The sequence below is a fragment of the Neolamprologus multifasciatus genome, chromosome 8, assembly GCF_963576455.1.
Source record: "Neolamprologus multifasciatus chromosome 8, fNeoMul1.2, whole genome shotgun sequence".
Lineage (NCBI taxonomy): Eukaryota > Metazoa > Chordata > Actinopteri > Cichliformes > Cichlidae > Neolamprologus > Neolamprologus multifasciatus.
Window position 1 is genome coordinate 9593826 of NC_140446.1, and position 14622 is coordinate 9608447.

Genomic DNA, 14622 nt, shown 5'->3' on the forward strand with positions numbered 1-14622 from the left:
TCCAATCACAACCACAGAAATAGCTGTAGATGCTCTCTTTGTCTTTCTTAATGCATTCTGATTCAGCTCAAGTGGTAAAAATAAAAATAAATCTGAGCTGATGGCAAAGCATTTATATAAACAGCAATACTATATGTAAAAAGAATAGACAAGCATATAAATAATAAGCATCGACTAAGAACATTTTGCTAAGAAATTAAAAACAAAGGAAGCAAATGTTTGGGACAAGCTCTGAGATGCAACTGCAGATTACATTGCAAAGTTTAACGATGCATATGATCTGACAAGAGGCTCTGTCGGTTATGTAACCAGCGCATGGAGCCTCAGCATCTACAAAGGTGTGCCCAGAGCAGCGTGCCAATCAAAATATGCAAACAGATAGCCGGAGGCTGAGCTGAGCATGAGAGAGAGTCAACAGAAGAAAAGATGGACGAGAGTGGAGGGATGACTAAAGGGGCGGGGTTGCAGCATGACTTGAAAATGCTGCAGCATCCGGCTGCCTCTCCTCCTCCTCCTCCTCTCTCCATCTTTTTACATATTGGCTGTATCCTCCCTCCTATTTCTCTCAGTCTGAGTGCTGTAGCCCTGCTGTGTGTTCCTCTCAGCCCTCTGTTGGAGCACCAAAGGGAGGAGGAGCCACCAGGAAACAGGCACTTACACATACTCACCCAGCCACACACTCTGACATCTCACAGCATCACTTCTGCACGCTCACTGTAAGCACCAGCCAGCCAACCAGCCAGGCCCATTTGGAGCAGGGGAGCCCAACTGTTTCATCGCCCAACATGGATGTACTGATGAAGGGGTTCTCCATGGCCAAGGAGGGGGTGGTGGCCGCCGCAGAGAAGACCAAAGCTGGCATGGAGGAAGCAGCAGCTAAGACCAAGGAGGGGGTAATGTATGTAGGTATGTAACATATCATGCAGCAAAAAGAGTTTGGAGGGTTGCGGGGGGGGGGGGGGGGGGAAGTGCACTCATTTTTTGGTCTATATGTGGAATTACTTCATGTACTTTTTGCATCATATGATTTGGGATCCATGTCTGAGACTTGTGAGAGGAACAGAGAGAGGAGGAGGAGGAGGAAAAAGAGAAGAGAAGGCAGGAAGGAGGGGATGGAGTGAGTGCTCGTGGGATACTGCTGCAGGACTGGTGCAGGGTCCAGAGGGTGGACAGTGAGAAATAGCGAGGAAAAGACAGTGAGGGTTACAGCTTTGCAGCAGGACAGTGATCAGTGGATGTTTGGGGGGAAAGCAAAAGAGAAGAGCAAAAGGAGGGAAAGGAGGTCACTGCAGAGCTCTGTGACGCCGCTTCCTCGGGCTTTCATCACCTGACCAGCGTGACTTTAAATCACTGGTCTGTGAAGCAGTTTGGATGGGGATGTCCAGTGATGGACTGGTTTCCAGAGTGTCAATTTATCTGATTTTTTTTTAAATTAAATTTACAGAATAGAGCTGACCTACATTCATAATTAAAAGAAAAAATATATTTAGAAAAGTGTTATAAAAAGCATTTAAATCATTTCACAGCAATGATGTAAGTGTAAGAGGAAATACAATTTTAAATGCCCAAGAAAAATGATTCATTTATATTTTACCTCGGGTGCTTTGCACAGATGCTGTTGTTTCCTGCACTTTAATTATAGCTCACACTGCCACTGCGTCACGTTTCAAGGTTATCCCAAGCAGCAGGCTTTCACTCCACCTGGGACAGGCCAGAGGGGGTGCAAAAGTAAGGAGGGTGGGTGAGGAAAGATCAGAGTGGAGGGCTCCATCGTTGTCTGCTGTCTATCCTGTCAGTGCTCTGTCTGACCATCATGCAGCAACTACAAAATTTTAATCATAATGATGAAAAAAAAAGGGAAAGTCAACGGCACAAGCTGGAGAGGGAGGGGTGAGTTAGGGCAAGGATCATTTGAGCACTGCAGCAATTTGCTCTCTCTCTCTATCACAACCCCTCCACCCCCACCCTCCTTCTCCCGCACGCTCTACCCTCGTCGGTTTGTGCTGGACGCAAAAACATTTGCATGCTTGTGTTAGTTTGTAGCGTCACAGCAGCAGGATTGGCCTCCCAGTGAGTGCTCCTTCCTTCCACCCCCCACAGCTCACAAAACACCCACCCCAGGGAGACATGGAAGAACGGAGGGATGCAGGAAAAAGAGACAGAGTGAGAAAAGAGGGGGTAAAAAAAAAAGAAGGGAGGGGTGTTATGTCACCAAAAGCTTTGAGCTTGTAGTCTCGTGGCTCGTGGAGGAGAAAGACAGGTGACACATTGGGACGGAGGGCTGAGACTCGCTGGGTAAAGAAACCCTGGATCTTCCAGGAAGTAGACAGTGGTCACAAGCTCAAGAAAACAAGAGAAAGGGGGTAAAAGTGAAGCAAGAGACAGAGAGGGAACAACGCAGATCACAGGGGGAGGATCAGAAAGGGGAGAGGGGATGTGATCAGTGAAGAGTGTCAATGGTTTCATTGTATCCACCTGCAGCAGAGTGCCCTACATCAGCATGTGGCTGTGTCAGTACACAGTATCAAGGTTTGCACGCCTGCTTTCCACCACATGGGCCAGACCTGGACAAACACAGCAACATGCTCAGTGATTTATTAATTTATTTTTAAAAGCTTCTGCCGCAAAACAGCTCCAAAACTCAAGTTTTAACTTTTAATTAAGAGATTTAACTTCATGCGATTTTATCAATCCCTTTATTTTTGCTTTTAAGATTTAATTCGGTGTTTTGGTTATCACTGATGGTTTCATTACAATTTTTTGTTTAAAGAGATTCATGAAAAATCAAAAATACACAATCTAAAAATTCTAGGTGTTTATTTTTGCAATAATATGAAAATATACCAACATATATAGCAATTATTTTAGAAAGAAATCAATTAGCATGATTTTTTCTGCCCTGTAAATTTAACACGATGTATTAGCAATAAGGAATATGAATTTCCTTTTTCATTTGTATGTATATGGTAATACAGCGTGTTGTTGTTTATATATAGGTGTGTAAAATTGCATCTCTCTTTAGCTGAGAGCACATAAGGATTCACAGTTAACAGGATTTTTCACCACATCAGGATTGCTGAAGCGCAAATCCTCCTCTGGAAAAAAAAAGCTGCATTTCTCTGTTTAATGCATCATTTCATAATGGGTAAAAATGCATTCAAACACTCTAATCCATGCCGTCTTTGTGTACTCAGGCATGCCTCCAATCAGGATTATAATTTATTACAAGGATTATTTCAACAATTGCGTTTTTGTTCTTATTCTTGTCATTTGATCAGCTGTGTCCTGTGCATCACCTTCAGCTGGAATCAGCGTTATTACAAAAAGATGTTTATGAGTTAAATCATAAAGCAAAGTTTCCTTAGAAGTCATGTATTCTTTCACAGGCATGGCTTGTTTGGTGACAGGCAGATCAGCTCTTCAGCTGAAATAGTCACGGCGTGCAGTGACACTCGGGAGGGGGGCTCCCCCTGTTGACTGAGAAAGAAGCTGTGTCACTGCAGCCTGCGATGAGCTGTACTGCAGTACTGCTCAGTACCCCGCACGTGGCTCATGTACCACGGGGAACGTGCTGAAAGATGGAGGGAAGCAGAAGGTAGCAAGGCTGAGTGAATGTGGGACACTGTAAATGGCAGCAGCTGCATCTGTGTGACTATAAAAAAAGGAGTGCAGTCAGTTTACTCATCTGCAGATGTAGCCTTCCTTTCCTCCATCAGTTCCTTTTTACCTTCCTCTCACTCTTTCTACTATTCTTATCTTTTAGCACGGATACTTCCCTCCTGTCATCCCTAACGTTGGCAGATTACATAACCACAATTTAATCTGCTGGGATCATACTGTAATGAGCACAGGGCTGGAAAGCAGGAAGGCACACACAGAGACGTGCGGCTGTCGCAGCCCATTCACAGGATGACTTCCAATTAAATAAAATGTTTCCAAGTGAAAGGAGCTTTTTTTTAGAGCTAGTGGTAAAGATAACAGGATCTTTAAACAGTCCAGACTTTATTTAAAAATTTTAAAAAGGCAAAACCCTTTGAGAACGCAGGAAAGCGCACAACATACCAGTCAGGCTGACAAAACTGTGAGCAAAAGTAGGTCTGCGAATGTATTTTTAGAAACAGTAATGGATCACGCTGAGCTGAGACTCTTGGGAATGTTATGTCAGAGTTTAAAGGGGCAACAGCAGCTGAGAAATGTCCAAAAATACATAAGCAATAACTGCTGTCAACATTTTATGATATTTCTCTGACAACATTTAATGCACTGGTGTATTAAATGTGCTACTATTAGGCTATTAATAATGTAACTCTCATTGATCTTATTCCTACATTATTCATTAATACAAATCTATTATATAGTTTATGTTTCATTTGACTGTTTTACTTACTGAGGTTTTACTTACTGAGGAAAGAAACCATAGACAGGACAAACAAGGCGTGTGAAATGTGTCTCTTTATTTTACAGTGCATGAGTGATGTACATGAATGTGAGTCTGTTTTTCCTTTTTGGTCTGCAGGGAGTAAGACAAAGGAGGGAGTGGTGTCATCAGTAAACACAGGTAAGAAAAGCTGCATGTTTGAGCCACTATTAAGATCATATAAACATAGAAACAGAAACCTCTGAGGGGAGAATGCAGAGGTTTATTGTCTGAATATGAAGTGATTGCTGTTCCGAAGAGTTCGTTTTTATTTATTAGTCCTTTATTTATCCAGGTAAAAAATCTCATTGAGATTAAAAATCTCATTTCCAAGAGAGACCTGGCATCATGGCAACAAAAGTCACATACCACATAGGTGTATAACATTTAAAACAAATACAATATCCCATACCAACATATGTAAAATATACATATGTTGATCGTTATGATCCCTTCTCTTATTACAAAGACAACATCGAAATATATTCATACTTCAGCACTGAATTCATGGCTACACCTTTAAGCACTGTACTGAAACACTCTGGTTCTTAGAACAAGGAGCTCTTAGTCACACTTGAATGTATAGAGTCCCAGATGGCTACAAGGGTATGTTTTATAACATAGGTAGGTGGGATGGTTAACCGTCAGTTAATCTTCATTGTTGAAGTTTTTTTCTCTAGTAAAACCGAAAAAAATAAAAAATACATAAAGGTTTGAAAATATTTCTGTTAAAGCACAGATGCCACCTACTGTATGTGTCACTCAATTTGATTTTGCAACAAGCAGGTGCAGATGTTGATGATGATGATAACCTTTTATTTTGAACAGATAAAGGCTTAAATGCTCTGTAGATGCTTGATTTTAAGGGTAACATCTGATTTCTCAAATTACTTCTTTTTTGTATCTAGAAATTTAAGATATGAAAATAAATAAATATTGAATTTTGGTATGAATCAAATAAGAGCAGTATGTACAAATAAACTGTTCATTTGATACATGTTTAGAGGTACAATCATCAGAAATGTGTTTAAATACCAGGTGTCCTCTTCTAGGTGACCCAAATGTGGTTCATTGCTTGTTACTAAAATAATACTATGGCCAAATAGAAATAAGAAAAATCCTGATTTTATTCTAATCTATACAGATAATAACAGATTTTAATGTTTAGTGGTGTTACTTTAAATAATGACATTACAGTTGTGCTAAAGGATCTGGAGACTTCACTTTGTCCTCCACCGAGCAGGCTGATGTTCTTTGCTCTGGACCCTCTTAGTACAGCGTCATTTGTGTGTGAAAGACAAACTTCAGGTTTCAAGATGTTTTTAAACTTTGATTTTTATAAAGAAAATAAAAGTGAATAACACTATCTTGCTGGTTTAGCAAATTATATATGTGAAAAGGCTTTTCTGTGATTTCGAATGAGGCCAATGTATCAACTTAGTTTCAGGGGTGTCTCCATAGGGGGGGCCATGAGGTGGCACCGCCCAAGCCTACTCCACACTAAAGTTAGGGTCACTGTGGTAGACTACTGTTCATGCCCAACCCTCTTAGGCTACGTCCACACGTACCCGGGTATTTTTGAAAACGCAGATTTTTCTATGCGTTTGCACCTTTCGTCCACACGTAAACTGCGTTTTCGGTCACTGAAAACGGAGATTTTTAAAAACTCCTGCCAGGGTGAATATTTTTAAAAACTCAGTTTTTGCGTTTACGTGTGGATGAGGTAAACAGAGAAAATGCAGTGTCAAAGGTGTGTGCATTTTTTTGACGTCACACTGTGCGCCACGTTATTGTTTCGGTGAAATGAATTTCTACAATACTGTTACTGTTAATTGTACTCTCTGCAGTGTTTAAATGCTTACATATACACACACAGTTACTGTCCCTCCACACATACGACTCAGTTCTGCTTCTATGCGCCATCTTTATTTACTTTTTCCCACCCAGGCTTATTGACTTCTGATTGGCCAACATTTCTACACGGATAGGAATATAGCGCCACCTGCTGCTTCGGCATGTTCCTAGCAGCATTTTCCTTCATTTTTGGCTTTTATGTGTGGACGGGATTTTTTTTATAAACGAAAACGGAAAATCTTTGTTTTCAAAAATACCCGTGTACGTGTGGACGTAGCCTTAGATGAAAGCATCAATAGGATTATAGCATAAATAGTACTGGAAAATACATTCACATCACTCAAGTGACGTACAAGCTTATCCTTTAAGTACTTCTTTGTTATGATACCATCTAGTTCTACTCTGCAGTACTTGAAATAAAAAGCTACGTTATGTGATATAATGTATTTTGTTGTATAGCTTACAACACACATTAATGAATCATTAGAGAATAATGAACTATTTTCAAGTAACACTGTAGAATGAGTACTTTTACTTTAGGTACTTTAATTGCTAAAACCTTTGTACTCTTAGGTTACTTCAGCAGGGTTATGAATTTTACTTGAGAAAAAAGGTGTAAATATTTATTTACAGTTCTACTTGGCAGGTAATACACCTGTATGAGGGCAGATGGTTACACACTAATCTGAATATGTTGTCTACACTGCATACCACTTTTCCTGATCAAATGTTCTGATTTCCTGTCCCATCCCCATCTGATCTTTTCAAAGTCCTGGAAAGAGCTTTGCACAGATTTTCACATCAAGGTGAAAATCAGGACTGTGTTTTCTCACAGTGCAGTTTACACACTAACCCTCTTTCGCTCTCCACGTCTCAGTGGCCAACAGGACCGTGGATCAGGCCAACATCGTCGGAGAAACAGCGGTTGCAGGAGCCAACGAGGTGGCGCAGGCGGGTGTGGAGGGAGTCGAGAACGTTGCTGCATCAACCGGGCTGGTCAACCAGGTTAGTTACCATGGTTACTGTGGGTCGCACCAACACTCTTCATAGGTTTGACTCATTAGCATCTTTGCAGCTCTAGAAGGGAACCAGAGTTCTCCTGCAGTAACAAAGCTGAAAACTTCATTTTTAAAACGGGATCAGGGATTGATTGAGCTGAACAAAGTGTCAGCTGCACATTTAAGTTAAATTGTGCCTGAAACTGATCCTTTAATGCTAGTTTGAAGTTGAACACTAGATGGAGCCACTTCCCCTGAACTCACATCAAACAACTGTAGGACACCAAAGAAATTTCTTTACTGCAGCACTCTGTTGAGAAACTTTAATTACATTTATTTTCTCTAAGTAAATTAAGTTCATTGTGGCTCCATCTGCTTGTGAGAGGATTTTTCTGTCTGTCCAGTTTTCCACAGCCTGAAAAAATTATAAATTTTTATATATTTACGGATTCAATTATTATTTATGTCATCACTGTGTTGTTTGCTTGTTTTTTAGGCAAAGAAATAATAAAATACATATAACTGTGACACATTTGCAATAAACTTGTATTACAACTTGTATGAGAAAATTTTGAATTACCACTCTGATTTCGTTTGGAGCTCTTGGAACTGATCGTCCTCCTTCTGCTCTTATACGTTGAACTCTCTGTCAGATGTTAGATGTTCTTACATTTAACATTTGTGTCTTTTCTGCATGTCTTTATTGTCGTGTGTTTTGTGTGCTGTTCTTTTGTTATGATTTTGTGCCAGTGCTTTTTTTTCTTGTGCTTTGATTTTGTGTTACTGTTCTCACATTTTGTTGTTTGTGTTGTCTGTGTCTCATTTTTTGTTTCCCTGATAGGAGGAGCCTGTATACGAGGTGCCAGTTGGACAGAACATTTTGGGGTCATAGGTCATAAAGAAATCGGGAGGGTTAGGAAAGCGGGGGGGGGGGGATGCTGTGCATGTTGCTAACAGTCTGTTAGGTGTACACAATCTGTAAAAACCCTTTTGTATTGTATTGCGTGAACGTTAGTTAATAGTGTACAACAAACTCAGTGAGCTTCAGGAGGAAAGGGAAGAAACAGAAGCTTCTGTAAGGCTTCCTGAATTTATTCCTTGGATTAAACCCTTCATGCTTCCAGGAAAAATCCAAGTTGTAATACAACATAAAAAATAACTTTGTGACTTCGTCCTCTGAATATTTGAGACATTTTCCTCTCATGCTCACTAAGTTGCGTACTTTAGGCTCCAGTGATACTAAAATTCATTTCTAACCGTGTAGCTTGTCTATGCAACATTAAGCCACATCTCTAGAACATCAGACAAGGCAGTGAATATTCTTATGGCATGCTCTGAACTGCTTCCCTGTAAGGCCTGTGCATCAGAAGCCTGTAGGCAAAAGTCTTCCTCTGACATCTTAGAAAGCTATAATTAATTAACTGACTCTCCCTTTCCTGAAAAATCTTGCGCATGATGATAAGAGCTCTTTCAATGGCACTGCATGCTTTTTGGAAATATTGTAACTGCTTTATTGAATTAGAGGTGCCATCAGTTCATTCTTTGATCCTTGCTGAAATATTCACGCCACCTCTCTCGTGTTTATAATCCATCCACATTAACGTCTTCTCCTCCCACAGGGAGAATATGGAGGAATGCAACAGGGTGGGGAAGGAGGAGAGGTAAGATGAAACAATTTATTTTATTTTATGTATTTTATTAAAAACACATACATTAAAAGCGGTCACATACACCTTTGTTATACAGAGGACTTTCTTTCCAGTTTCCAGTTTCCATGATCCCGATGAGACTCAATGACTAGTTTCATATCTTCGTTTTTTTCCAACATGATGTTAATTTGATCCCAGTTAGAGTCAAACAGACAATAAAGCACTGTGTGCTTGAAGGTGGGCCTCCATTGTGATTTACAAGTTGCTAATATATAAGCATGCAGTGTCCCTGCATTTCTCAGCCTGATCATCTCTTCTCTTCTCACATTTATTTTCAAAACACAAAAAGAGTAATGGCCGAACCAATGGATAATTTCATGTTGGTCACATTGATCTTTTATATACAGTCTATGATTCTTCTAGTGGTAACTAATGTGGAGCTGCTAGTGTTGAGAAGAGATGAGCTATAGAAGTTAGACAAAGCAGATTTCAGGCTTCTAGATTTCAAAACAAAACTGTACAACTAACAGATGAATTCGTTTATACAGGTTTTTACTGTACACATCTCCAGGCTTTAAGACACATAACATTATTTTAAAATGTATTTTCAGTTCTTAAAATGCATGGATAGGCAGATCAGTTGGAATCCATTCTCATTTTAAATACACTAGAGTAAGTTTCAGTATCACGTTGCATATCCTATACTATCAAGGATCAAGCTGCTACTGTACGTCAGTTTAGTAATTTAGTAAAGATCAAACATCCAAGCAAAATGCATTTGTAAATTGAGTAAAACCATAATTTAGACAATAATACAATCTAACCTAAAGAATCTGTGTACCAGTCTCCAGAATCCAAGGCTTAAATAAACACAAACCAGATTAGCAGAAAAAGAGAAGCACGCAAGTTTATAATGACAGCAAAACACTGAAACCATCTTAAAAGGAAGTTGTTTGGTGATGCTGTGAACAAATCAGCGATTGCACAGATATGATGAGGATTTCTGGCTGCCTTTAAAGTAAGAGGTCACAAGCAGAAAAATGTTTGAAGCCGCTGGTTTCATGTTTAACTATGAATGCAAAACTCTAAATCTAATCATCTAAAATATGATTGTATGGAAATTTTAAGTAGCAAAAAGAGGAATGCTGCTTTATGATCTTTAACATATGCTTGATGTTTTCTAGTGTTATGCAAATAGAAAAATGTCTTCCACTGTTGATATTTGTGTTTTTATGTTTTTCTTCTTTCCTCCCTTCCAGGGATACTAGTCATCTTCAGGCCCTCCAGTGCTCTCCACCTGCCCCTCGCCTCCCCCTTTGCCTCGCTGTACCAGACTCCAGATGTTCAACAATATTTTTTTGTGACTTTACGGAACCAAAATCAACTAATACAGACTCTTCCGGATGCTGCACCACCGCCCCTCTCTCCCCGCTCAGTCTCGTCACTCCCCGGTGCCTCCCCCTGTGGTCCTCACCGCCATCTTTCCTTCCCTCTAATTTAAAGCAGCCTGAAGCTTTCGTACCCCCGCCTCATCTGTGTGTTAGTGGTGTCCTGATATGATCCTGGTGTTGTTGCTCTGCCACATGAACCCATAGTAAAATCTCACATGCAAACACACAAAAAAGAAACACACCAACATTTGGCACACACATGAAACACTCACATACAGTACATGCCGTTACGGCACTGACTCGCACTTTGGGCGAATGAGTCACAGTTGGGGGAAATACAATTCTGGGTGTGAACAATAACACAGTGTGCGACCGAGGCAAGACATGAGAGGGTGGATGAGCTGCAGTCAGTGCGTCTGTGTACCACTGTTAGCTCGTGTATGTGTGTGCATGTGTAGCTGCTGCTGTATAGAACAAATCTCCAGAGGCTTGTGCAGGGAAATGAGCTTTGATGATGTTGAAGTTACATGTGAAGTAGTTAGAGTAGACTGCATGAACAGATGTGTAGAATGACTCGTGACGTGTTAAATCTAGAGTAGCAGCTGTTCTGTGTTGCTTTGAATGGCTTAGTGTGTGTTTCTACTCAGTGTTTAGGGTTAATACAGTGGAAGCAATAGACAATATTCATCTGTCAGAGCAGCAGCTTGAAATGTATTCATGTGATGCATGAGAAAGCAAAGGCAACATTTTAAAAGGAACTCCTATAACATTTAAATATTTGAGGTGTGAGAAAGCAGATTTAATGAGAAGAAAGCTCGTATTACTTTAAACTACTTAGTTAAGGATTTAGGTTTAATCAGATTTGACTGAGAGGGAAGCTTCCCCGCAAAAATAAAACTAATAATAATAATTTTAGTTTAAAATTTGAGAATGTCCTTTTTCCAAAGCAGTTCAGCGCTGAGCAACATCCATTGTAACAATGAGTTCATATGTGAACAACTTTTAGCACTAAAGAACCTGACTTAGCTTTGTTTCAGAAACACATAACTGTATTTAAAATTGATTGATCTGCAGAAAATTCAGCAACTTCAAAATAAAGCTACATACAGAGAAAAAATTGGCACCTTGCGGTTATATTTATCCCTCACTTATAGTGTTTCACTACAACTAAAAAAGAGCTTTTGTCAAGTATCACACCTTCATTATTTAATTCTGCTTCACATTTGTGTAAAACTTTGATAGACGTTATTTAATTAGTAGTTATTAAATTAGTTATTTAGTTAAAGCCAGAAACGAGTTTTGTATGGTGATTGTGAATTTTACCTTTGACTCTTAAATGAGCTGCAGTTCTTGCTTGACTTAAAGTGAATGATTGTGCCAAATGAAAAGAAATTTCCTCCAGGTAGTCCCGAGTTGGAAGACATCACAAAAGCCTGACACATAACTTCTCCAAGGGTAATTCTCAGAAAGGAATCTGCACTGGATAGTGTAAAAAATGTTCAAAATAACTATTCAAGGAGAAAATAAGATCATTTTCTGCTATTGTGTAGCTGCTTTTTAGTCTCTATAACACTGTTTGGCAAACCATCGAGAGAAACAAGCAGATGGGACATTTGTCAGTTGTTTGGATTGCAGTTGAAAATATTGTTATTCTTATTAATTCATCTTTAAAAGAGCATAATGAAGGTTTGGGTTTAAAAATTAGACCAGCTTTATGTGTAGTTCTGTGCACAGCTTGAATTCTGGGATATGTAGTAGCTTTTAGGATGGTTTTTATTTCACACAATCTAAATCTGGCTGTTGTGAAGCTCCCGCCCCTCAACTGTCTCAACCAATCAGATCGTTTCTTTCTGCTGTCACTCAGTGTTATGACACCTTTCACAGCTTGCTTGCCCTGCAAAACTGTGTGTCTACATGTACTGTATGTGAGAGTGGACGTGTGTGTGTGCTAACACAGAACGGATTCAGCCAGCAAAATGTGTGTGTGTGTTTGTGTCTGGACCTGGTTTGTGTGTTCTTACTTTGAGGCCAATGGAAACTGATGACTGCATGTTGCCTTATCAAGCAATTTCACATTCCCACACACACACGTGTACATCACAGTACACACTAAAAACACACACACAACCACAAATCCCTCCACAAATACACAAACACGGTTCACACACCACGTTTAAGTTGGCATCAAAGCAGACTCGCTGATTTTATAAACAGTACCAATGAAATTAAAAAGGTTTTGTTGAAATCCAGCTACGGTGTCAAGAATTTGTTTGAAGAATTTAAAAAGTTTTATTAATTTTGATCTTGCAGTCGAGGCCACGGGAATTTTTCTGTTCAATTCAATTTTATTTACATAGCGCTGACTCGTAATAACAGTTGCCTCAAGGCGCTTTATATTTGCCAGGATCCTTCAGTTAAACAGACAAAACAGAAAAAGCCCAACAGTCGGATGATCTGCTATGAGCAACGGTTTAGCAACAATAGAAAAGAAAAACTCCCTTTTAACCTTTTAACAGAAAGAAACTTCTAGTAGAATCAGGCTGAGAGAGAGAGACAGCCATCTGCTGCTGGTTGAGGTTAGAGGAGGAAGACAGGATAAAGACATGCTGTGGAAGAGAAATGTGTAAAGGTGAGTGAAGAAGAAACACACAGTGCATCATGGGAAGCCCCTGGGCCTAAAGGAGGATTCAGTCCCACCTGATTCAACTCTAACTATGTGGTTTTGCCAGAAAGGAAAGTATTAAGTTGTAGAGATGGTGTCTGTCTCCCGAATCCAAACTAGAAGCTGCTCTGCTCCAAGAGTCGCTCTGCCTCCCATTTTACTTTTAAATACTATAGGAACAAAAAACACAGTCTGAGTGAAGTGGGATGATACAGTGCTATGAAGTCTTTAAAATAAGATGGGGCCTAATTATTCAAGACTTTGTATGTGACAAGAAGGATTTCAAATCCAATTCTGTATTTAACAGGGACAATGAAGCCAGTATGGGCAAAGTATGCTCTTTTTTTAGTCCTTATCAGAACCCTTGGATCAAATAAAGATTTTTATGGAGTTTTTAGGACATCTTTATAATGATGGAATACATAAGTCCAGCCCTAGAAGTGGTAAATGCATGAACTGACTCTTGTGTAGAGCTTTTCTCATCTTGGTAACCATCCAAAGCATTTTATGCTACAGCCACATTCACCTAATTCCACATTCCTGTGAAGTGACACTGCTAAGCACTGCACCAACATGCCACCCTTATTCACATCATTGAATAGAACCTAACAGTGAGTGTGCACCTAATGAACACCATGGGCAAACAATGAACTCCAAGTTGCTCTCTGATATATTGTAGAGAGAATGTGTGTGAATTTTAGATAGAAAACGCGTCTGCATAGAAAAAAAAGCGATTATGTAAATCAGGGTAGATGAGGCACGATGTACAAAGGGTTTTAAGTACTAAACTACAGCAGAATAAGTCTATCTAGCAGCAGTGCTCACACTGCCTGATTGCTTTTATTGATTCAAAATGACTCCATGTCTCTTCTTTTGCTCAGGAGACCCAAACGAAGAAAAGAGCACCACATCCCGGCAGTAAATACTTTGATGTGTCATAAAAACAGAATGCTAACATGATTGGTCCAAACAGTTGAGGATGGTGGTTTAAACTTCCTTTTTGGCTCTTCAGTCCATCCCTCGGGTCATCTTACACCCTGTACGGCGCAAACATCTGAATGTAATATGAAGAAAACTCTTCCCACTTCACCATGGCAACCTCCTCTAGTATTAAACATGCTACAGCTAGCAGGCAAAAAATACTCAATAAACTTTAATGTGTGTGTCTGGTTAAACTGTATGAAGGGGAAGATTAACTTGTTTTACAGAAACACATTTCTTTGTATTTATTTGCAGTCCATGGTGAACACTGATTCTGTTCTATGATTGGCTGTTTGTAAAAATTAAATAAATAAATAAAAAGGGAGAAAATATAAAAGGGGAAAAGAAGCCGTCATCAGGTCATTTCTCTTGGACTACGCTCGAGAAACGGCAAAATCACAGACTCTGCCTGAAGCACTACACTGCGTAAGTAACAGATCCTTTTATATGTCTTTAACTCACTGTTTGTTTATTTTACACTCAGAAACACTCTAATGACATCATAACCTGAAAATAATAGAGGATAAAAAAAACTGAATTTGAAAGTTTACCGTGGGAACACCTGAAAACAGTAAATGTGTAACCACGGGCATCATTATGAGGGAAAAGGTAAACAGGGTTGGAAAACAAATTGTTAATACTAGCTTTTCAACCAGCACAATTTTAATTG

General features: G+C 39.6%; 1 protein-coding gene across 2 annotated transcripts; it reads left to right on the top strand.

Annotated features, from left to right (window-relative positions):
- Window positions 1-659: 659 nt before the first annotated feature.
- sncgb (synuclein, gamma b (breast cancer-specific protein 1)) lies at window positions 660-12558 on the top strand. Of its 2 annotated transcripts, XM_085171275.1 has the most exons (6): window positions 660-906; window positions 4517-4558; window positions 7149-7276; window positions 8111-8128; window positions 8889-8930; window positions 10178-12558. In XM_085171275.1, the coding sequence occupies exons 1-6, from the start codon at window positions 786-788 to the stop codon at window positions 10184-10186; spliced, it is 360 nt and encodes a 119-aa protein (XP_085027401.1). In that variant the 5' UTR covers window positions 660-785; the 3' UTR covers window positions 10187-12558. The 2 variants fall into 2 exon arrangements, with proteins under 2 accessions (XP_085027401.1, XP_085027403.1); XM_085171277.1 differs by lacking the exon at window positions 8111-8128.
- The last annotated feature ends 2064 nt before the right edge of the window (window positions 12559-14622 follow it).